This window comes from Apium graveolens, chromosome 8 (genome assembly GCF_009905375.1).
Source record: "Apium graveolens cultivar Ventura chromosome 8, ASM990537v1, whole genome shotgun sequence".
Classification (NCBI taxonomy): Eukaryota; Viridiplantae; Streptophyta; class Magnoliopsida; order Apiales; family Apiaceae; genus Apium; species Apium graveolens.
The window spans coordinates 54819385-54845026 of record NC_133654.1 but is presented as its reverse complement, the minus strand read 5'-3'; the positions used below and the strand labels follow the sequence as shown (position 1 = coordinate 54845026).

The 25642-nt window shown below is 30.8% G+C and overlaps 1 protein-coding gene across 1 annotated transcript; it reads left to right on the top strand.

Moving 5' to 3' along the window:
* The first annotated feature begins 21755 nt into the window (after positions 1 to 21755).
* On the top strand, positions 21756 to 22283 carry LOC141679594 (uncharacterized). Its single transcript, XM_074486056.1, has one exon. It carries the CDS (start codon positions 21756 to 21758, stop codon positions 22281 to 22283), a length of 528 nt encoding a protein of 175 aa, XP_074342157.1.
* Positions 22284 to 25642: the final 3359 nt, after the last annotated feature.

Here is a 25642-nt window from a genome sequence, read left to right as displayed (position 1 = left end):
GCTTCCTTATATATCTTCACATTAAAAACTCCATCCCCATAATAATCAAAGAGAACAAAGTTATATATCTTAATGCCATAGTACTCCATGAAACGAGCAAGACCACATATTTTACCGACTTCTGAATCATATCGAGCATGTCATATATGTGTTTTACAGTATATCTTCAAGTGATCTGGAATTCTTCTACCACAAAAACCTTTAAAATTCGATGGCACTCTCTGATGAAGTACCATTAAATCAAAATTTCAGAAGATTATAAAGAGATTAAAACTATATAAATGAAAGCAGTAAAATCTACACTTACAATTTGCCCGAAATCAGAAATTTCCACATTTGCTGCCAGAAAGCTACATATACTATCTTCATTGTCTGTACAATTAGTATTATATTAATGTACCTAAATAAAACAGTATACTGACTAAAGGTCAAATTCTTACCTAAATCTGCTACATTCTTCGTTGTAGAATCTGATGCTCTCTTCATCTGTAATTACATAATAAATTTATTCCAATAAATATAAATCATGAAATTTACTTAAAACCAAGATGGATGAGATACAGAGCAGAAATTTCACAAGAACACTACATGAATAAGATACAAAATTATTATATTACATGAATCGAAACAAAACATGTTCTTAAATTCTATGCAGCATTAATAGATTAATTTAAGATATATATACATAAAACTCTATGAATCAAGCAATATAACTGTATACCAACAACTGATTCATAGCTCCATTCCATGTATATAGATATATATATATAAACTGTATGTAAGCAATATAATAGTAAAATCAAAATTGATTCATACCTCCATTGTAGACAACGACTTGATTGTACCGAGAATGCAATTGCCTTCTTTGTGAAAGGAAGTTAGACTTCTTGCTTAATGGAAGTTGAGAATCCCAAATTAACGGCAGTTTGCGTTATCTGGATTTTTTTAAGACATGTATGTTGTATTTTTTTGGGTTTATAAAATCTCAAAGTCATCGTTATTTGTGTTGTTTGGGCTTTTTTGTTTGCTTTTGTTTTTCTTCTCTCTTTCTCCTTATATTAAAAGGCCCATTCTGTAAATTACATTAATATAATATATTTCTATATAAGGATGATTTTCTTTTTTTTTTATTTTTAAAACGATTCAGGCAAAATATTGAACTATATATAGACTTTACTTTATGTCTTTTCAAATTATCAATTAAATTATACTATAAGTCGGTTTTACTACACTAACTTTATTCACATTGTCTTCTCAAAACTTGAGAAAAAAAATATGTTACGACACAAGAAGTAAGATACTCTTTCCAGATTGGTTAAATCTTGAGAACTAAAAAATCAAAATTAAATGTCAGTAATTGATGATTAAATATAATGTATATTTTGAATTTCATACATTAACGAAATCTAAAAAAATTCAGTAAACTTAAAAGATAAAAGTTTTCTAACTACCTAGAGTAGTACATAGACAATGAGCTATATCTTGGTTGTAGCACTTTTTGTTATTGGTTATATGTCTAGATATAATAAAACAGAATGATGTATGTAATTAATGCTCTACAAACTATAACGAGTCTTCCAATACAGTTTTAGCAATAGGTGTAAGGAGAACTGCTTTTGGAGATATTGTCATGATAAATATTGATTTTATCTTTTTTTTCACAAATATTTAAAAATATTTTTGGTAAAGTTAGATTAAATCAAAATATATGTTGAAAAAAATGTAATTCCCAGAGAAGATACAAATAATTAGTATCTTCAAGATGATTTTTTTTACAAATAAATTTATATTACTATGTCATGTAATTAGTTGACAGTTCAGAAAAATAAGTTAAGATTTTTTGTTCTGTGAAATTTAAATTTGGAAATTGAATTATGATGACGCCAAGATTTAATATTATTTTATTTTATTTTTGTTACTAAAATATTGATAAATATTAATATTACGGGAATAAGTAATTTGTAGAATAAATATTGAAAGACAAATATTGTATATAATTACTTCTTCCATCTTTACATTAATTTATTATATGATTATTTTTAGTTTATATTCTTCAATGATTTATACGAACTTTTATAAGCAAAATATATTTTTGGGAATAAGTACATAAAATCAATATATTTATATTTTATTCCTCGGGATATGTAAAATTTATTAAACATAAAAGGAAGATAAAAAGATAACAATCTTTTGTCCAAAACAACTGCAGATCATCATTGTTAATTAAGTCCATACGCATTCCCTATCTCTTAAACTCAAAAGTAACAGGTTAACTACATTTTCCAGCAAAGCTTTCTCAAATGGCTGATCCAACTATTTTTAATGTTTCACTAGAGTTGATCATACTTATTTTTTTTCACCTCATTTTCAAGAAAGAAAGCTTCAGTTTGTTCGTGAAGCTTTTGTTGGTATGGGAGCGTAAACAACCAAAGAAACATATCAAGTATGTCCTTGAAGCTCTTGACTGGGATAAGCTATATGACTTTCATCAGCATCAGATGGAAGTTAAACGTGACCAGTTCTACGGCTTCGTTTCTTATTGTGTTAGACACGATGTTCATCAGGCAAGCTTTTTTAACTCATCTCTCAGACTATTGCAGAGGAATAATGTTGATTTTAATCTTGAGGTATTATCAGTACTATCTTCTAAACATTTCCCATCCAGATTTACTTACATTTTCTTTAAAGCATTATTTAGCCAAGCTGAATTAGATAGTACTGCTGCTGAAATGTATGTGATAGTCACCAATACTGACATGAGAAGAAGAGTGAAAGAGATTATTACTCTGCTCTCTGACATGCACGGTAACATTGCTGGAAATGATGTTCTGCTACCAGCAAACAAATAATGTCCAAAAGCAAGGAGTGTTAAATCGTTCCACCTGGAAGATGGACCTCCGTTTGAGATAGACTTCTGGAATTCACTTTGCACTGGAGTTGTCCAAGGAAACTATCAGGAAGAAGGCGACTTATGGCCAGAGGGTTTGAAGATGCGCATATTTGGAACTCAAAATGACACAAATGCACTCTTCAACTAATGTTTTTCAAGGTTTTACTTTATGCTATGAATTATTAAATTTAAGTAATGTATTTGTGTAAACTTCAATTGTTCTTATGTAAATGGAATTTAAATCCATGAATCTACATGCGCCATCTTCTATAACCTTATTTTATTTACAAGATTCTTGATGTGTTGTGCATTCAAAGCTTATAGTTGGGTTTTGGAGTTAATACATCTTTCACAAATGTGTCAAATAATGACAATGCTATCAATGTCTGCATTGTTTAAAATTATAGGTTACAAAGGTTGATTTGGTTCTTCCTGAAAGGTGTCTTAAAAGGGTACTTCATTGACAGCTATCCTCAAAACTAACTTTAGAAAGTGCTTTCAATTAAGAAGCTCTCTTAATTTAGGTTGTAAAAAGTGAAGGAACAAATTCAGATTTGTAGTCATTTTCCATGGAATTAGACCTATGTCATACCCTCTATCTAACACATTTTCAGATGAACCAAATATAAGAATTTCATTTGGTTTTAAATTTTCCCAATAATGTTTTTGAGTCGCATGACTGTTTTAATTCGTTTCTGTGTCTTGCAGGTGAATGTGTTTGACTCATGAAGAGGTTTACTAACTAATTCTAATTAACTTGCCTCAATTGACATAGTGAAGCAGTATAGTGTTGGTAAGAAAGTAACTTCCGAGTACAAGGCGTGGTTAGAACTTAAACTGATGGTGCACATGGTAAACTAACAGCACTACAGTGTTGTTGTAACATGTTGCATAAATTTTGAAACCACAGATCTGAACTATGAGCCGCGACATCAGTTATAATGTAAGTTTTTTTTGAACATTGCCATTATTTTGCTTGAATTCATTACTTTGATATTTATATATAGTTTTCTGAATTTACTTATTTTCTGATCACAATTTACAATCACAGAAACAACTGCATGTTTGAAATTTTGATAAATAAAGTTTATGCTAAACTAATTATTTACTTTGTATTGAAGAAAGTTATTTAATTCCCGAAAAAGAAATTTAATCATAATTACTAATTCATAAACTATTAAAACATGTTTTGTTTTGTTTCTAATAAAAACAGCTAATTGATAAACTTTTAGTAGTACTAATAATAGATATTATTCTATTAAGCTTTTAATAGAACAGTTTCAATGTAACTGTATATGTATCTGAATTTACGTTAGCTTTCATCATATGTAGTTAAATTTTACATAATATAATCTTCTACAATATATAATTTTACATTGCCCATGAACAATGTATTTTAGAATTGTTTTTCTAATGGAATATTAAACGTTAAATTGATTAGATCATGTGTGAAGAAAATAATATTATTTCTATAATTTCTTCAACATAATAATTATCTTTAGGGCACATAATTATGATGACTATTGCGATCTAAACTTTTCGAATAAATTTAGTTATTTTAAATCCCACAATTTTTTTGGAATAGACAAATCTCCTCAACTCTTCTATCCTTTTTTAGATAACTAAAACTCTTCAACTATTTGGAGCAGACACATCTATTGAATTCTTTTCTTTATATACTATAAACAATCATTTAATAATATCTCATATAATCAAATTAAACCCATAAACAATTAACTTTTGTTTTATACATTTAGGTAGAATGGAACATGTTGAGCGTGTATGGTAATTTCCTCCTAATGGTTGGGTGAAGATCAATGTCCATAGTAGTATATCCAGAATGCTCCTGAAGGCGATAATAGAAATGGTATTGGTGTTGTTGTCTCAGACTTACTTATGGCACAACTACAGGACACACAAATTTGAATAGTGCATTATGGGCTATTTTATTAGGTATGCGCCGTGCATTCCAGGATTCTTACGAACGGGTTATCATTGAAACCGAAAATATACAAGCATACCGGGAATGCAAATATTACAAAGAAGAAGGGATTACACCACATTCCAGACATACTTTTAGACTTATTCTTTCAAGGCTTAGTGATAAGAACATCCGTTATGAACTTAATTTGGTCCATCCTAATAGGAATGCAGTTGCACGTCGTTTGGCAACACTTGGAAGACAGGAATCTCATGACCTTCGAACATTTGATAGGCCTGTTGCAGATATACAGAATTTCCTAAACATGGATTTAGGTATTGGGCCAGAGCAAGCAAGATTTTAGGACTTTGAAGTTAATGATCTCGAACCACCAATTGATGGTTAGGTTGTGCAAGTTTAAAATTCTTTTAATGTATGTGAATGTGATATATGTCTATCATGTAAGGAAGACATATTTGTATATAGAATAAACTGCATTTATAATTATTGTTCAATGTATATATATGTTTTTAAACATCTACAATAAACACAACATGATAGTAATCCAATATAAACAATCAATCATATTTGTAATTATTGCATAAAAACTTTTATTACTATCCTTCAAGTAGAGGAAGTAGAATACATCATCACAGCATATCGACTACAATATAATTTATATATTTCGAGCATAATCATCTAATAATATGCGAAGCTTTCAACTTTCTTCACTCAACATATTAACACGAGCATTCAAAGTATTAAGATGTTCTTTCCATCCATTACCAAACTTTTTAAATGCACTTACCATTTCTTCTATGTTCAGTTTGAATTTGTTCTCATGACCATGTAGAGATGTGGACGTATCACCTAGGAATCTTGTAATAACCGGGAAAATTATGTGAATATTATATGTTAAATAAATAAATATTATATGTTAAATAAATTTAAAATGATATTTGCCATGATATTAGATGTTACAGTTGTTATGTGTGTTCTGTGCGGGCTAGAAAAATTTTCGAATGATTTAAATATGTTTAAATTGCAGTTATATGAACTTATCTGCAATCGGGACGCGTATTTATCAGCGTCTTTATTAAGATACTCGTTTTATTTCGATTTATGCGCGTTTGAATGTATTTTACGTATTTTCGGGATTTTCTGGTAATTTAGGGATCATTTCCGTTTTTTAAAAATCAACGGACCGGGACCCCACCGGAACGACAAAACCCACAAAAGTCGTGTTTTTATTTTTATAAAATCAATCGTATTTCAAATACCCAGTATTTCTGCATTTTTGAAATATTCGAAATTTTTAGGGAATTTTGATTTAAATTTTATATTTAATTGTTTTTAAAGTTATTCCCCGTAAATTTTTAATTTCGGGCTTTTATTTTAAAATGCGAGATTGAGTATCAATTTATGATTTATCGTGATAAGTTACTGATCATAAATATCCTCGATGTTTATCTGTTTGATAAAAAAAAATATCAAAACCAGACAGATAATTACAGTCCTTTCCCTCTTATCTGATAAACTCGAGAGTTTATTTCAAAGATTCAACCCAAGCATACAATCTAGCCAACTGATTTCACTGATTTTGATCTCAAAATAAAGCTTGTGATTAGACGAATCATTCAATACCAGAATCGTGTAATAAGGTTGAGTCTCCTACTCGTTCCGTGTTCGTCGGAATCGACGAGAATCGAGACTTCTTTATTTCATGAATTTTCGATTGTTTTAATGATTGTATGTTGTAGTAGAGATTATAAGGATGATTTTGGTATAAGGATTGTATAGTTTTGGTTAGGAATTGATGAAACTCGAATTATGCCCTGTTTTTGAAATCAAAGTTTTATTTTTGTTGTTGATTGTATGTTATAAAGGTTAGTAGGATTAGATTGTATGCGTTAACGGCTTTATTTTGGTACCAATATGATTGATATTGACTGAGAATCGAGTAAACTCGAGAGTTCGCCGGAAAACTCGATTTTCCGTCGAAGCTTTGATCGAAATCGGAGATTGAGAGCTTGATTGTTGTAGTTGTTACTTCTGGAGGGTTTAAGAATTGATGTTGATTCAATTCGATTGAGAAACTAGATTCAACAGAGGGTTTTGGGGCCGGAAACGACCTCGCCGAAAAATTTCCCGGCGACCGGAATCTGGGAATTCCAGAAACCGGCGGGAATTTTCCGGCCATATTCATATGAACCCGTTAGGGTTCTTGCTGACCCGGCTATGACCCGATCTCTTGACCCGTTTTTAATATGATTTCCCCCAAATGCAAATCCAAGAATCTGTTTCTGATTAATTTTTTTTTACTTTTATTTCAAAAATTCATTTTCTTTTTTTAAAAATCATTTAATTTGTTTTCAAAAATCAGTTAATAATTATTATAAATACAAAAAATTATTTTCTGAATTATTTTAAATTCCTAAAATTATGTTCTTTAATTATTTTCAAAAATATAATTTGATTTAATTATTTATCAATTTAATTAATTGATTAAAAATCAATTAATTAATTAATTTTATTTATAAACAGTTAAATAAATGTAAATTATTTATAATTAATTCAAATAATTTCTAAAAATTATTTTAAGGTTTTAAAAATTATATTTTGATATTTAAAAATAAATTAATATTATTATTAATTGATTTAAATCTATTTATTTCTTATTTTATTCATAATAATTAAACCGTTCGTTCGTTTAATACGAAACGAACGCGTACAGACTCAGAAAAATATTGCGCTTCCAATAAAAATACTTTTGAGCCCTAATTTCTTTTGTATTGCAATGTAATTTGATTTGTTTATCAGTTTGAGTCGGTATTTGATCGGTAAATGCTAATATTAACCTGATTTTCATTCTGAACGCACTGAGACGTATCTTTTAATGATTTGACTTATGTATTACATGAAATATGTGATTACGTGTTATACGAATGCCATGATTATGAGTTACATGATATGCATGCTATCTGCTACAGTTTAAAATGCCATGTTTAGTTATAAACGATCGGGTAGATGTCAAGACGTATAGTTACGTCGATTGAGTTTCTTTTGTCAATTAAGATAGTCCTTTTTGTTTATAGAATCAAGTAACAAGGAGTGCAGTCAAGTGTTAGACGGAGATAGTAGCCAGCAACTATAAGCAGAGTTATAGTAAGAGGTTATTGAGCATACCAGGCAAGTATTCTCCCCTATTCTAAATTCAGAATAGTTTATTGTTTTACATATTCAAATATAGAACTGTTTAAAAATACTCTGATAGCATATTGAATATCAATATTCCTATATTTATTGACATTCTCATATTCTAGCAATCATTCTGCTAGAACCAATCTTTTGACTCGATAGATAGTGAATAACTACACTATCCAGATATACTCTATACAGTGGAACATTGAATTGAGATTAGCGAATAACTAATTGTTCTAGTTATTTCGCCATCGGTTGTTGAGATAACTCCGGACCATGTGATATGGGGAGTTGAGTAAATAAGGATGTCATTGATCCGACTCCTTTAATCAAAAAAATTGTTTTGTGAATTGATTCTTGGTTAGCATAAGGGGCCGAGGCACCGGTCCAGCGTGAGTTATGATACGAAAGTGTAATATCTTGCTAGGCGAATATATGCCTTCTTCATGGATATCCAATAGGTACGGTATGGCTGCGGGATATCGATACCTATATTTACGGTATGGCTGCGGGATACCGGTGTTATTTCATGACTGATCATCAGGAACAGCATAGTGCATAATTATGTTTTATTAAACTGTCGCTTAAAATTTAAAGTTTATATCAGCTTCTGATTCTACTCAGATATTGTTATTGTTGTTCACTTACAAACTCTATATTACTTGCTGAGCATCTTTTCACTCATACTTGTTTATTAATCTAATCTTTCAGCTAAACCGAAGCAGGCTTGAGTTCCAGGTTTGATTAGAGGCCAAGCGCTTGTAAATAGTTTGGTGTGTTTTCCAGGTAGATAGTTTGGGACGCGTGAATAGTATAAAGGTTTGTAATAAATTTTGAATAAGTTGTAAAATTAATTAGACTTATGGTTTGTAATAACAGTTGGTTTGTATTAGCGCCTGTTTCATACTATAACCTGTTTCATATCTTTCCGCTGTGATTATTTTATTATAGTTTAGTGGCAAGTGACCCCCAAATCTAGACCCCGGGTTTGGAGGGCGTCACAAATCTGCGTGAATCCACTGTATAAGAATGTGGAATTTCAGTACTACTTTGTGATGACTGCCCACGTTTTTTCCTTGATCCATTTTTCAGAGTACTCTCTATTTCGCTGTGAAAGATCGAAACTGAGTCCATTAAATTTGTAATATAAAGCAATATAAATCATAAAAACAGATAAACATTTGAATATTACTTGAATTGTTCTTCAAGGCCAATAGAAGGAGCAAACAATTTAGATTGCCTATTTTCCATCGTAGCATACATCTCTGAATAGAAAATCTTTGTTTCTTCCATGTCATTATTGAATTCTGCGCACGCTATAGCCAAATTTTGCAACTCTTGCTCCGCGACATTCTTTATGCCTGACCATCTCTTCCTCTCTCACTTCTTGAAGTCATTTTGTAATCTGTAATGTACATCTAAATTTTAAAAACATCCAAAGGTATATATACATATGAGTATTGCTGGTAGTTTTTGGCAGTTATTTTCTGATAAATTTAACAGTTACCATGATCTGTAACAATCGAATGGTAGTTAACAATTTGAATTTTTTTTCCTGTTTTCAACTGTCATGTTACTCTTAATTTTTGATGTATCCTTATGGAATGTGCTGATTAGGTACTCATTATGAGAAGATACTTTTAAAAAGGTTTACAAAAAAGCATTTTACATGTGTTGGTGCATACTGTGCATATTTACATACTCATTCTTTTCCTCATGTTTGGAGATCATCACTTCTACTGCAAGAGGATGAAAATCAGGATCATTACATTGTTTTGGATTAATCATGCATCAGCCTATGAGTGCAACGTTCTGATATCCCTGAAGTCTATCCGCACTTAATTTCTGATATAAGTACTGACGCCTTAAGTTTTGATAACTTCCTATCTTCAGTAAGTTTTGATTTCCAGTTAAGTTCTGATTTGTGATGTCATGTCTAATCTGATTTGTTTAGTTTCAGAACTTATTATCAGAATATTAGAACTTAACTGGAAATCAGAACTTACCGAAGATGGGAAGTTATCAGAACTTAAGGAGTCAGAACTAATATCAGAACTTAAGTGTGGATACACTTTAGGGATGAAAAATGGCTAATTTACAGGAGAGGATCTGGAATAAACAAAAGAAGATATGCTTGGAGAGTTGGACAGCTAAATGACTTATATCCATTAAACAAAAAAAGATGTTTATCTTGTTTACTCGTGCAACAGCCTATGAATGCGGCTAAGTGTATGCATCAAAGTTTTTCAGAGTTAGGAATGTAATTAACATGTGAATATGCCTCATATTATATACATCCTACTATTTTTTACAATTATCTATTATGGTTGGATCAATTTTATCGTGGAAATTAAATTTAAATACTATCTGTTTTAATCTTTAGTAGCATGACATCATGAATTGGAGTGGATGTTTTAACATTAATCACATTTTTGTACTTCTTGAACATGTCTGCCAGTACATTTTTCAAATTAGATAGAACATTAAGAGGGATGAATTTTCACTTTACATGTAGTAATCATATATTCTCACAGAAAAATTTGATGCATTTGCAAAAAGAATATCCATATGTTGTAGTTTGACAATGTACGTGATGTACTTAACGTTAAATTCAATTTTCTAACTTTATAGCTACTATGATTTACCTAAAAAATATGCCAACTAAAGAAAATTTTAAAAAAGATGTAGCAATCTCTTGAGATCGAATTTCAAGAGATTATGATTTTCAAAAAAAAAGTTTGTACGTTACAATATGCAAATCATTACAAACATATAGAGGTTTATGAGAGCAAACCAAATTTATAGATAAGTATGAAAATGAAAAAGGTAGAGTTTACCATGTGCATATTAGTCATCAACTTGAAAATATATAAAAACTATATATTAGTATGATATTGACAATAAAACGGCACTCCCGTTTTAATATTAAGGATTTTGGTTCAAGGTTTCATCACCAGCCTCAAAACTTAAGTTGCATATGAAAATACAAAATTACAATATAATTCAATATAATTTAAAGCATAAGCACATGGAACACGTTCAAATTGATATAAAGAGTATTCCAACAGTATCACAATATCAAAATTCAATTTCTAAACTACATTTATACTGTTAAGTAGCAGGTTCAGATTCTAAGAAATATATGGAGGATAATTACTAATTGGGAGGATTGACTTCAATGTTAAAAGTTGGAACAACACTGTCTTGCTGTAATGTGAAGCGTAGATTGTCATCCTCCTTTAAGTCAAGATCTTTGACAAATTTGCTCCATCCACGCGAAAATCTGGCAACTGTCTTGTTTAGCACTATTTTTATGTCCCAAACTCCTTGGCCAATTCTGAACTTTACCATGTCTCCGCTTTTCCATATTTGATCTCGGAATCTTATAGTTCTAGGAATGTGCTGCACAATAGTTGAATATGTTAGCATAATTTGATAAGTCTGTTCCTGAACATAATATAACAAGGTATTCGAAATAGTTATATTATACTCTTATATATTATTATTTACCTCTCCATTACATTTAGAGTTCAAGAGACTTCCAGCCAATAATTTAGAAAACTAGAGATTCATTCCAACTTGTGCATCATGTGGATTGTTGTTTTCCATCAACTGCATATTCTGTATTCCAGCATTGTCCTGTGCAGGGTTATCATATCCTTCCACCTCCATCTCATTTGACAGATCCAAAATTTCAACATTTTCTTCTAAGTACGGATATAAGACAATATTAATTTCAAGACCACTGCTTATGTAAAAGGACCCTGCAAAGTAAATAAGGAAACAAAACATATGGCATACCAATTCCAGGAGGTGAATCTGTAACATTATCTTCAAAAAGAAAAAAATTGGCACTAGGCTTTCTCCTCCGATTACTTTCTGCTGTGAAACGTGTAATTTAGAATACTTTATTGGCACTAGCCCATAAAGTATTCTAAATTTTGCATCGTATCTCACATCCCACAGAATCCCATTGATTATAATATGTTCAACACCAAGGAGATGCTTTTCAGTCTCCTGGCCTAAAAACTTTGGGATTGTCTGTTACAATGTTAAAATATAAAAGAATTATTGATCATTTACTAATAACATACAAGAATATGGGTAAAGAACAATAGGTTACTCACAATATATCCAAGCTTCAAAGGAGCCTAAAAAAAATCTTATAAAATGATCTTCTTCCATTTCTATCCCCTGTTCATTAATTATCAAATTTAAATTTATTACTAAATATATTTGAATCTTCTAGATATTAAAAGACTGATGTTTCAAATAAAGTGTTGCACCCTCATAGCAAAAGCAAAAGAATTGTGAGATACCTTCTTTTTTCTCAGCTTCCACTTCTTTCTCATTAAAAATAAAAAGTAGAACAACCTCTGGTAGCTCATGAGCCATATTCATAGCTATTACATCACCTGCACAGATATCTAACTCCTTCAAAACTCCAGACCATCCTTTCCCAAACCAACACTTTTCTCCAACCCAATGGATGAGTACATCCCATTTTCTGCAGCTATGCTTCAAACAGATCTTGGACATTTCTTTTCATCGCTTATACAAATTTTCCAAATGAGTAGGCAGTTCCTGTTCAATTGAGCACATTGAATATTAGATTTAAGATAAGTAAACCAAATGTTTATACATATGAGGTAAATAATAAATGTATAGATAGAGAGAGTTTTTACCATATTATCCAAGTCCTCCATACTTGAGTATTGTCTGATCACCATCAAGGATTATTCACAATCAAGTCTTACAACATTGTAGTGAATACAAGCAAGGTACCTCTCAGAAACATCATGATTATGACAATATATAAACTCATCCATAATCCAATTATTATATTTCTCTTTATTGAAGAAAAACATTGGCTCAACTGATGGATGTGTAATCGAAACAACCATATGGTTGAAACACTGGATAGTAAAGTTGTCATACCCATAATAATCAAAAACAACAACATAATACATCTTTAAATCATAAAATCTCATAAATTCCTGAAGGCCGCAGATTTTTTTTCGATACTTATCATATTCCGCATTCCAAACAATTGTCTTGCACTTTAGGTGTAATTGGGAATGAAGTTTACTCCTGAATTTATCAATAAAACTAGACGGAACCCTCTGCAATTTTCGATAGATAATGCAGTGAGGTACAATATAAATTCAACTTAAACAGTTAAAAACTTACAAATGCTCTATCCTCATCTTTCTCCACATTTGCAGGAAAAAAACTGCCTAACGGTTTTCGTCCTCTACCTACATTTAACATTTATCAATCATGTATACCTAAGTTTTTAAATAAGAATCCAACAAGCAATTAAAAACATTGTCTGACATATTTACCCATATCCCAGTCAATATTCAATGAGTCGTGCTTTCTCTTAAGTTCCTGAACATTGAAATTTAAAACTCAATCCAAAACAGTTCATGAAGAAATTTTCAAAAATTCGTGAATAATCTACTTTTGGAAATCTTATCAATCTGCTATACGGAAGTATAGGCATCCAGCGGTGAACTAATTATATCAATTTGAAATTAAATCATTGTCTATATGACTCCGAACTAAAACATGCAATCAACATCAATACGAACCCCCGGTGATACTCTATCTCGCGAACTACTGACGGACACAATACATACTAAACTCGGCTAAGTAAAGTTCAGTATCTGTTACTCTTATACATACAAATAGAGAATTACATATACAAATCTCATTAAACAAACTATTAGCCATGAATTTTACAACCAATTGATAAACAACTAAAACATGGATATATGGGAATACTAACCTCCATAAATTGTTCATAATCTTCTGATTCAGAGAGTTGGTTTCCATGATTTGAAGTAGTAGCCATCGATTCTCCCTCGGCAGAGCTCTGTTCTATGTTTTGTTTGTAGTTAACGGTATTTTACCTAAGTCCAACACTTTATGAACGATATGTTGGGTATGAATTACCTAATCTTTAAAATTTTAAATTCTTTTAAATTAAATATTACAATATACATACTATTGAAATTGTGTAAAGATTATTAAATTAAATTTTACGTTTTATCATTAAAATCATATCAGAACAAAATATATTTTAATTTTAATCCTTATATGCTTATAAATTAATAATTATCACATTTTATAAATTTATAATTATCACGTTCTATGTTTTGTTTGCCGTTTAACGGTATTGTGCCTAAATCCAACACTTTGTTAAATATATGTTGGGTATGAATTACCTAATCTTAAAAAATAAATCTAAATTCTTTTAAATAAAATATTACAATATACATGCTATTGAAACTTTATAAAGATTATTAAATTAAATTTTACATTTTATCATTAAAATAATATAAGAATAAATTATATTTTAATTTGAATCTTTATATGAGTATAAATTAATATTTATCACATTTTATAAATTAATCAACACAAATTAAAAAACACATGTTGAGATTATTTTATTTTATTATTAATTAAATAAATTATTCTTAAAACATTTCCTTAATAAAATTGTAATATACCTGAAAATTAATCTATATCACATGAAAAAATGTGAAACATTCGCTGATTTTATTAAAAACAAAAATTAAAATTAGTTAATTATGTTTTAAAATAAAAATTATGACAACATATCATATATTTTTCTAACATACGTGAAAAAGTATATCAGTGTACATTTTTTTCATTAACTGAAAAGTTACGTAAATATTTCTCTTTATATTATTTAATATTTTTAAAAAAATTAAATATATTTAGAACGCGTAGCGCGGGCAAAAATCCTTAGTTAAGCAAAAAAACCAAATGAGATATTTAGAAAAAAAACACTGATGAATATATTTAGAAAAAAACTAACATTAGGAAAAAAGTTAAAAAACTAAGTGATTAATTTAAATAAAAAGATAGAAAACAACTAACTGTTTATTTGGGAAACATATAATAAAAATTAGAAAAAAAAACTAACGAATTATATTAGAGTCAAAGATGAATTAATATTTTACAATTTTTTTAATGTTTAATGACAAAATTGTAAATTACATGTAGTTCACGTTAGCAAACTTGACATACTTGAAAGTTGACCATGAATTCCCTGATATTTTAGCATATTAACCCGTTAGTTTTAAAGTCAAAGACTTGTCTTCTAGGAATGTCAGTTTTCAATGCTATTGTGTGCCGGATATGATCAATTCAATTCGTTGATCCTACGGAATATTTTGGCGGATCATATTAACTTGTACTACAAAAATTGAAATTTCCTCTTTAGTCCATGATGGCACATAATTCTTCTCACGTCTACGGGGATGTCTGTAGACATGCTACCTTACTCCACGCCCTATTATTATAAAGCTCCTAGAAAAGTATCTTTTCTTATTTCTCAACCCTAGGGGTGCCCATGGGTAGGGTTAACCTGACCAATCCGCCTCTACCCGACAGTATTTTCTGTCAACCCAAGCCGTTAAAACAAAACAGAACTATAAATGAGTTATAAATTATAAAACTCAAAATTCATGGGTTGGTTTAGGTTTTTGTAAATTTTAACTCTAACACAACCCGAAATATATATAATGGGCCTGGACAGGACCTTTAATTTTCTAGACTGATATACACGACATCAGTGTAATAACGCGAATTTTTGAGACTTTGTAAAACTTTTTGATGAATAGTAACCCTATCAATCGGCGAAACCTTTTTAGCCACAGTATGTTATGCATGGGAAATGTAGTTTCCGAGTCGATAACGTAATTATACGTACCAAATAAGTGTATGTAAAGTGTAAACGCCATTAGTTTTCGAAGAAAGCTAACTTTGTAAAACGACCATATCTACGAACCATCGAGGAATACGAGAATCACAATACAATTACAAATTTAAAGTCCTAAAAATTAAAACCCAAGTACAAGGCTTCAAAGTATAAAAGACGTATAAGAAAGGATTTACCCCGCGAACCGCTTACGAAGATTTATTAGGAAAATGAATTAGCGACCAAACGAACACGTAAGCGAATAAATAAAACGTATCAAGACATGCAAACCATGCAAACTAACTAAGTAAGGAAGTAACCAAGTTTAACAACCTAATAGTACCAACCTAGTAAGCATAGTAACCTAGCTAGCAAATAGTGTCATGAATAGTAATGGTGGTACTAAGCCTAGCAATATAACTTGAAAAATAGCCTAGCTAGAAATATATGGATGCGATTTGCATATCTTAGAAATATGTACTAAATATTTCAACACTTATACAAGAAGCAACTAGAAAAACAAATTAAAAATTTTCTCTCTCTTAAAAAACACAATGTTGATTTTCAAGAACACCAAGAAAAGAAAAATTCAAATCTCATGTCCTACTAATTCAAAAATCACCAAATTTTAACCAAAGCTTCCTCATAACATTTACAAGGGAATTTCAGAATTTCATGGTCATTGGATTAGTATAGCATAGTCAAATCCTTGCTCAAAGTCGATAATGAATAGTAACTCCGAAAATTTCTTTTTATTTTCTTGATTTTCCATGAAACTTTAAGACTCCTAAAGTAAACCAAGGACTCACCAAGCATCATCCATCAAGAAGAGAACCTCTCAAGAATCCAAAAAAGATATAAACCTTCTTTCAAACTTTGATTAAGTTTATGTTTCAAGAAAAGTATGGATCTTGGTTATAAACCTAGTTTTAATGGTAGTTATGTTGATTTCTTGATTTTAAGTTAGTTAGATGCTAAGGTTAATGTTTTGGCATTAAGAACTTGATTTTTTTGAGAGGATTATTTTTTAAGATGATGATATGATATTTTTTGGTTATTGATTAGTATTTTAGAGCGAAAAAGAAACTTGAATCGTAATCATAACATCGATAAATCAAGCGAATCGTAGCCTTAAGTTTCTGCAGAAATATATAAAGTATAAACTGTGATTTCTTCAAAAGTAAGACTTGTAAATGATAAATCTTGTTGTAAGGATCATTTAGGCGCTTGAATCGCTTGATTTCGATTTACGGTTCAAAAGTTACGCCCGTTTTAGTGAAAACGATTTACGCGATAAAAACTGTTACGAATTACGAACTTTAGAAATATAAATGATCGAATCAGACGTATTCAAAAATTATGAAGTTTTTACAGAGCATTAGAAATAGAATATATTAATTGCATAAATATTTCAAGTAAAAATATTGATTTTTCAATTTAATAAAAATGTCTGAGCCGAGGTCGCGCGGAGTAAGAACACTAAACTCAACCCACTGCTAGAAAAATGGTGCTTCGGGATTTTCACCCTGTTACCAGAAAACCATTTTTAAAATATCTGTTTTAAATTTTTTCTAGATCGCGCACGCGAAAACGGTGCGTCAATTGAGTTAACGGTTTGAGAGAAATCAACGTTTTAGTAAAAACGGTATGAATAGTAAAACTCCGTAGTTGACCGAACTTTTAAAATGCTTTTCACCTATTTAAATTCATAGTTTAAAAATGAAACTTTTATGATAAATATTAAAAACACTCAAAAAGCTCCTTGTGGTGGTTTCGTATTAAAATATTAATTTTTCGATTTATTAAAAATGTTAGAGTGTGAGTCACGTAATAGTAACATTCTGTTTCGGTCAAGGATTGATACTTATTTTGAGTCGGTCGAATTTTGAAAATTATGAAGTATTGTACTTATTAGAAATATAAGTCGGTGATGAGATTAGGAATACTGATTAAGATTATGATATTTATTGATTAGAAAACCCAAAACGAGTGAAAGTCGGGAACGTATCTTGAACTCCAGGCAAGCTTACAAACCCTAAACTTTCAAAATTGTTTAAACTGTTTTAACTGTTTTACAGAACACAATATGTTGTTGCGAGTAATTGTTAATATTATTGATATAGTAAAACAACGGATTTGAAATGATATATTTAGATCGAGAGTCGGTCAGTGTAAGTTTATATAAACTCGGAAGTATTCCGAAGGTGTTTATATTTGAGAATATATACGCTAGCGAGTAGCGTGGTATTATATATTATAGACAGAGAGTCGGTTGGTATAATTTATTTAAAAACCCGAAAGAATTCTGAAGATGTTTTGGACGAGTAAAGTCTGTATCTATTTTATTACAAGGGACTCGATGTCCTCTTACGATTTATTAAATACCTCGAATTTTATTTAAAAATGATTTCTAAAGATTGTATTCTCTCAACTCTATTTAATTACCCGAGAAATGAATATTATTTAAGATATTCATTTAGAAAGGGAGAAGTATTCTCCAACGTGTATTTTATTTTGAAACCAATTATTTTATATATATTAAAGATTAATTTAATTACTTAAACATAAATTAGTTAAGGAATATTATTTTAAATATTCTTTAAAATAGGATTATTCGAGGATTAATTATTTAATAATTATTATTTAATCATTAAATATTTATTAAATGATTTAATATCATTTAAAAATCATGAAACCTATTTTAAAATCTTTTCTGAGTTTTAGAAAATTATATTAATACTTTTAGATCTACAAAGAATATTATCTCGACATGCTTTAAATAATTTGACTATGACGTCGAAGGAAACTCCCTCTTATTTATTTATTTGTTGACAACGGTAAACTTATATTACCCTAATACTTCCTCCGAAAATCCTTGGAAGTACATATATATAAGATGAGCTGTATCTATCAACAAGCAAAACGCTTGTGGAACTTCGATATAGTTTGATGTTCCAAGTATATGATAGGATTCTTAAAAGGACAAGGGAGGGTAGAGACCCAGTACTTCGTGTACTGAGGAGACTACTAGTACCGTATGAGACAGTACCATGTGTACTCAAGGACCTACGAAGTGTGTGTGTACCCGGAATGGGACACGTAGCCTGTATGCGGCCAGGGTGATATCTAAGAGTAAGGAAGTCATCCCTCTACGTGTAGAAAATAATATTATTCTGTTGTACGACTTATCATCGTATAGTAGGGCTCCGGAGACTGTCCTATTCTTCCAATTTGAATTGAGATGAAATATTGTAACCCAAGCCTAGGTGATGCGTTTACCATTAAGGTATTTGCATACTAATAAGTCAATCAAATAATTGTTTTGAAAAGAGGTGTGTATCACCAAGAATATTACTTTGAATAAATACATATCCTTATACGGATTAATATAATTTCTTTAACAGCCTTTTCATACCGTTGATTATTATGGCTGAGCATTATTGTTCACTCTTGCTTTCTTTTAAATGTCATAACATAACATATTCCCAGTATGCCGGTGTGGGGCTTAGTCACTTGAAATCGTGGGGAGAATCCCTTACAACTTTATCTCAGGTAGACCAGAGTATTCTTATAGGTATAAGATGATAGTAGTAATTGTTGTAACTTCATGTAGAGGTTACGAATAATTGTTTAAGATCCTGTAAAGTATATTTGAGTTGTAATAAAAGAGGATTACATTGTGAACATCGTTTATAAGGCTATAACTTGTGTGTGTGTGTGTGTGTGTGTGAGATTGGGGGTCTGTGATATAGATTTATTGGAGTATTGAATTAATACAGGTTACACATAGTTGAAAAATTGTGTGACGACCCAGATTACTGACCCCATATTTGGGGGCGTTACACATAGTCTCACATGAGTTCGAGAGCACACAGCGGCGCATCACTTGTACGTCTCATATTTTAGGTAAAAAAATTATGCTTGTTCCTAATTATTCTTTTAATTATGCTTGTTCATCACTTAATTTGTGTCTATTAGAAATTAGGATTATACTTAATTTTTTCATCTTTTAGCAATGTTTAACTTTCGTTCCTAGTTTTTATTTATCTCTTAGTTTTACCTATTTGTTTATCTATTAGGATGATTATACTTAATTTGTTCATCTCTTAGCTACATTTAACTTTGTTGTAAATCATATGTATAATATGCTTATAAACTGTTTGGTAAAATGTTTTAGTGAATAATATGCTTTAGCTATGTTTAATTTTGTTGTAAATGATATGTATAATGGGTATACTATATAATATACTTCTAAACTGTTTGGTAAAATGGTTTAGTGAATAATGTTTGGTAAACTGGTTAAGAGTTAAGACGTTAAGTAATCTTAATGTTTCTATTATATTTTTCAGGATTAATGGAGAGTTTAACCCCAAACATCACCCCTAATTCAGTTCCGATTATCACCCTGATTCCTAATCCAGACTACACCCTGAGCCAGTTCCAATTATTGCCACAAATCCTGACCCAAACACTACACCTACTGAAATCAAATTACCTAAAAAAGAAGGGGACCTTGAGCTAAACACAGAAAATAGGAAACCTACAAAAACTTCTGATGTTTGGGATCATTTTACCAAGATCCCGAAAGGAAATCCTCTACATCTGAGGTGCACTTACAATTATTGTGGGGCAGATTACGCTTGTCATAGTAGACGCGTAGGCACAAGAAGTTTATGAGCGTATTTGGACAAGTGTAAGAAGAATCTGAATAGAATGACTCTACTTTATGAAAAGCAGAAGGCATCTACTTTATGAAAAGTAGAAGGCATCTACTTTATGAATGATTAGAAGACGACTAAGTCTTGTAATAGAACGCTGCCTGACTCTATAAAAGGGGAGCTAAGTCTTAGGAAAGATCATCTTGTATTCTTACAACAAAAGCTCTTTCTTAATTCTAGAGAGTACTTAGTAATGTATTGCGAGTAGTAACCCCAACGGGGTTCTAAGCTATGTATTATGTAAGGGTTTGAAAAATAAATAATATTTTCCTATTTTGACAATACTCATGGGTTGTTCCGCGTTTTGGTATCAGAGCCTTGTTGTTTATTTGATTCTTTAGTATCAAGGGTTGATTATATCCTGGAGGGAGTAAGTCATAGCGAAGTACCGTTAGGCAGGTGGCCGTTGAGGGAAGCAGGTGCATCCTTGGAGTAATCAACATCAGGATAACTACAGAATTGAATAAATTCTCGGATCATATCTCACAAAGAACTCAGGTATGTCAAAATCAGGTATTATATTATTGAACCTTACTGCAAATACAAATGCTTAGAACTCTGTATTTTTAATAAGTGTTAAATCTTTTTAAATCCTCTCATTTTATGAGTAGCAATAACCATCCGTGGTTAGTAAATATATCTGGTAGTGCCATGATTTCCATGAATAACTATCAATATTTAGAACACCTTTTACAGGTTTCTAGAAAGATTGTCCGTGAAAAAGACAATAGAAACATTAGATCTCTTATCTGGGATCTAGAAGAATTTAAAACTGAACAAGTTCAATTCTATAATAAATATTCTATGCAAATAGAAACAGAGATATCTTCTCTTAAAAGAATTCTCAGTTATGATCTTATTAAAAGTCCATAAATGAGTTTGTTAACAGAAAAATATCCTGAGGAAACTCAAGATGAAAATAATTTGGAAATCGAGTTTTCAGAAAATGAAAAAGGTTTTCAAGCAAGCTTTTTGGTAAAGCAAGAAATTCTTTCTAAAATCAAAAGAAGCAAACTTGATTTAAGAAAAGAGAAAATATTTAACATTCCTATGTTAGATTATTTTAAAAGAAAAAACAATATCTTTTATTATATCTCTACCAAAGAAATGCATGTAGATATAAAAGATACTACAGGTTTAGTTTATCTGCCTTTAATCACTAAGGAAGAGATAACCAAAAATTTGTTGAAAATAGACTCTAAGATAAGATCTACTATCAGCGTAGTTCACTTAGGTGCTATAAAAATTTTGCTTAAAGCAGAATTTCAAGAAGGAATAGATTCTCCTATTAAAATGGCTTTAATAGATAATAGAATCAATGACCGAAAAGACTGTATTTTAGGTGCTGCTAGAGGTAATTTAGCATACCAAAAATTCATGTTTACTGTCTATCCTAAATTTGGTTTTAGCTTAGAAACTAAAAATCTTGATCAGATATTATCTTTCGTACATGACTTTGAGAGACATAATCTGATGAATGCAGGTGATAAAGTATTCAGCTTAACTTATGTTGTTGCTTATGCTTTAACCAATAGTCATCATAGTATTGACTATAAGAAAAATGAATATATCGAATTAGACGATGTATTCTCAGAAATAGGATCTGTAGAAGAAAAGCAATTTTCAGATATCAGTCCTTTAGATAATTCTTGGGCAATTGATATTGCAAAGAATAAGCCAATTCTAGGACAAAAACCTAGAATGAGTTTTAAAGGAAGAGCCTTAGAGGTTGGTGAATCCTCTAATACCTCTAATAAAGAATTACTTCATAGCATGTCCCGAAGAGTTGATGACTTATGTCAGAAACTGGATCATCTATAGTCGTTCTAAATACTAATATGCACCCGCATATTTATAAAAAAGGAAAAATTCTAGAGTTTAAGAAATTAAATGAAGGAATAGACCTTGAACCAAGGAAGTACGTCTTCAGTGGTGTTGTAGGAAGTAATAGCCTTAACACTATTGTGTCTTCAACGAATAATCTTAACCAGATTACAGGAAGATGTTTACTAGGAATCTACAACTTACTGTCCTACTTCGGACTAAGTAAAGATCCCAGTGAAAAATTTTCAAAATCACCTAGTATCTTCAACAGATATTCTACTTCTTTGAAAGGGGGGAGTAATGTGGAAATAGAAATTCTAAGAGACATAAAAAAGCTCTTAGTAAAACAGAACGCTAATATTGAAAAATTAGAAGTTCAGTTGTCACAACTTAGAAACACTAAAGTATGTGATAATGAAGCTACTGACTTCAAATTCAATGAAATCATAGAATACCTTAAGAAAATCTTAGGATGAGCATTAAGGAATTACTAGAAGATTTCGATAGAAATATTAAGCCACAAATAGGAGAAATCCTTAGGTTGCTTAAAATTCAGCATGCTAACCATGTTACAGATAACATTGAGGCAGCAGCAGCAAAGATCATTACTGAATTGAAAGCAACAATTCAAGAATGTCCTTGCAACCATGAAATCCTTGAAGCCCTTCAAAAAAGGCAGCATAAAGGAAAAGAAATCATCACAACAGATGAAGATCCAGAGCACGAATCAAAGATCTGGAAATATAGTTACCCCAACTATAGTGTCGGGAACGAAGAGCTAGGAACTGGAAAAAATCCTGGCAGTCTGACGTGGCCATTCGGTGTTGATAAGAAATCAACATGAATTACCTAAAAATAGTAGAAAAATTCTTCTGGGATAACATAGAAGAAGAAGAATTGCAGGTTAACGATGACAACTATAATGTCCTCGAACAAGCAATCAGGTTAATGGAGTTAGATGATGAATCTAAAGCCAACCAAGAAATAGAAGACAGTAATGAATTAAAATCTTTATTTGGTTTTAATGATTACAACATTCTTAACACAATTGAAAGTTTCAGTTCTGAAGAACAGGAAGACCTTCAAGAAAGAGAAGTTGATAGTTCTGAAGATGAGGAAATAGAAAACCTCAGGATGAACACTCATCAAACTTCGGCACCTCCTTCAACATCTTCTTCACCAAAAAGAGAAACAGGAGAAACATCAGGTACAAAGAACCCTGAAGGAAGCAGAAAAAGGAAAGGTAATTTCTATCCTTTTAATAATTCTGAGGCTAAAGGAAGTTCTAATATTTTTGGTAATAATATCTTATATATTGACGGAAAGCCAAACAGAAAAGAGCTCATAGACACTTGGGCAAAAGAAATTAGTCTTATTATTCAGACTAACAAAGACGCTTATGATGATCAGAACACAGTTTTATTATTGATCGAACATAAGACTTTAGGTGTCATTAATAATTTTATTAAAAACACCACTTGGGAACCAGTCATGAGTCCCGTTACAGCCTTTGAAAATGTATTAGATGGCATCTATACAATGTTCTTAGGAATTAATCAAGCTTCTGATAAACTGCAGGAGTTATTGAGAATAAAAGAAAAGGCAAGAACTAGGATCACTAATATGCAGCTTTGCGATATATGTTTCCTAGATCAATTTTTCTGTGATTATGAAAAATATCTATATCAATTAGATGACCAAGCGGAATATGTGAAGTATGTAAAATACTATCTCCTCAAAATTCCACTGGTAGGGTTAAAAGCTTTAGAAAGATTCAATCTAGAAGCTACTGGTCCAGCAGAGTATAGTTTAGCCTATGCTCAAAGAATTGTTAAAGAGGAAATCTCAAAAATTTGCGATTTAACAAAGAAACAAAAGCAGTTAAAGTCTTTTAGCAAACAATGTTGTGAAAAGATTGTTGAAAAACCATTTGAGTATGGTTGTAGGAAATCTTCTTACAAGAAGCACTTCAGGAAGAAGTCTTATAAACATAAGACTACTTACAGGTTTATCAAGAAGAAAAAGCCTTATAAACCAGGTAAATATTTCAAGAAAAAATCATCCAAGAAATTTTCTAATGATAAGAAAAAGTTTTGCCCAAAAGGCAAGAAAAATTGCAGGTGTTGGATCTGTAATGAAGAAGGACATTATGCAAATGAATGCCCTAATAGAAAGAAGAATGATGGCAAGGTCCAAATGCTAGAACAAATTTATTCTTTAGGATATATTCCTATTGAAGACCCCTATGAAGATACTCAAGAGGTATATTCAATTGAAGAATTGGACCCTGGACCAATAAAGTCAGATTCTAATGAATCAACTTCCTCAGAATCCGACTGAAGAAGAAGAAGTGATGACCAACATCACTAATCCAAACTCTATTTATATCTCAGGTAAACTAAAATTTACAGGATATAAACAGATTGAGTTACATTGTTATGTTGATACAGGCTCCAGCCTTTGCATAGCAAGTAAGCATGTTATTCCACCAGAACATTGGATTAACGCAGAAAGACCTATAGAGGCAAAAATTGCTAATGGGAGCACCATTACAATTAACAAGGTATGTAAAGACCTTAATATACTGATAGCAGGTGAAATATTTCATATTCCTACTGTTTACCAACAGGAAGCTGGAATAGATTTTTTAATTGGTAATAATTTTTGCCAATTATATGAACCATTCACTCAGTATACAAAAATGATTATACTAACCCTTTCAGGTCAAGAAGTATATATCAGAAAAATAACAACAGCTCGTAAAGTTGGAGTTCCGGGTTTCCTAGAATCAATGAAAAAGAATTCTAAAACCAAAAAACCTGATGCTATTAATATCAGCACTAATAAAATTTTTCTTTTACAGAGGGGGAAGGATGTTATTAGAAGATTCAAAGAATTAAATGATTGTAAAAATTTAATTCTTGATATAGAAAAGAAGACTATAATCGAAGGATTATTAGACTCTGTCTGCTCAGAAAATCCACGGGATCCCACAAAGACCAAGAAATGGATGAAAGCAGCAATCAAGCTCAAAGATCCTAAAACTGTAATCAAGGTTCGACCTATGAAGTACAGCCCACAAGATCGTAAAGAATTTGGCATACAAATTCAAGAGCTTCTGGATATGAAGATCATCATACCCAGTAAATCACCTCATATGTCTCCAGCATTTCTTGTAGAAAATGAAGCTGAGAAGAGAAGAGGGAAGAAAAGAATGGTAGTCAACTATAAAGCAATCAATGAGGCTACAATAGGAGACAGCCATAACCTACCGAATAAGGATGAACTTCTCACCCTTATCCGAGGTAAGAAAATGTTCAGTTCATTAGACTGTAAATCTGGATTTTGGCAGGTAT

Coding starts and splice junctions, on each gene's coding strand:
- LOC141679594 (XM_074486056.1), top strand. CDS start 21,756: ATGGCTTTAATAGATAATAGAATCAATGACCGAAAAGACTGTATTTTA.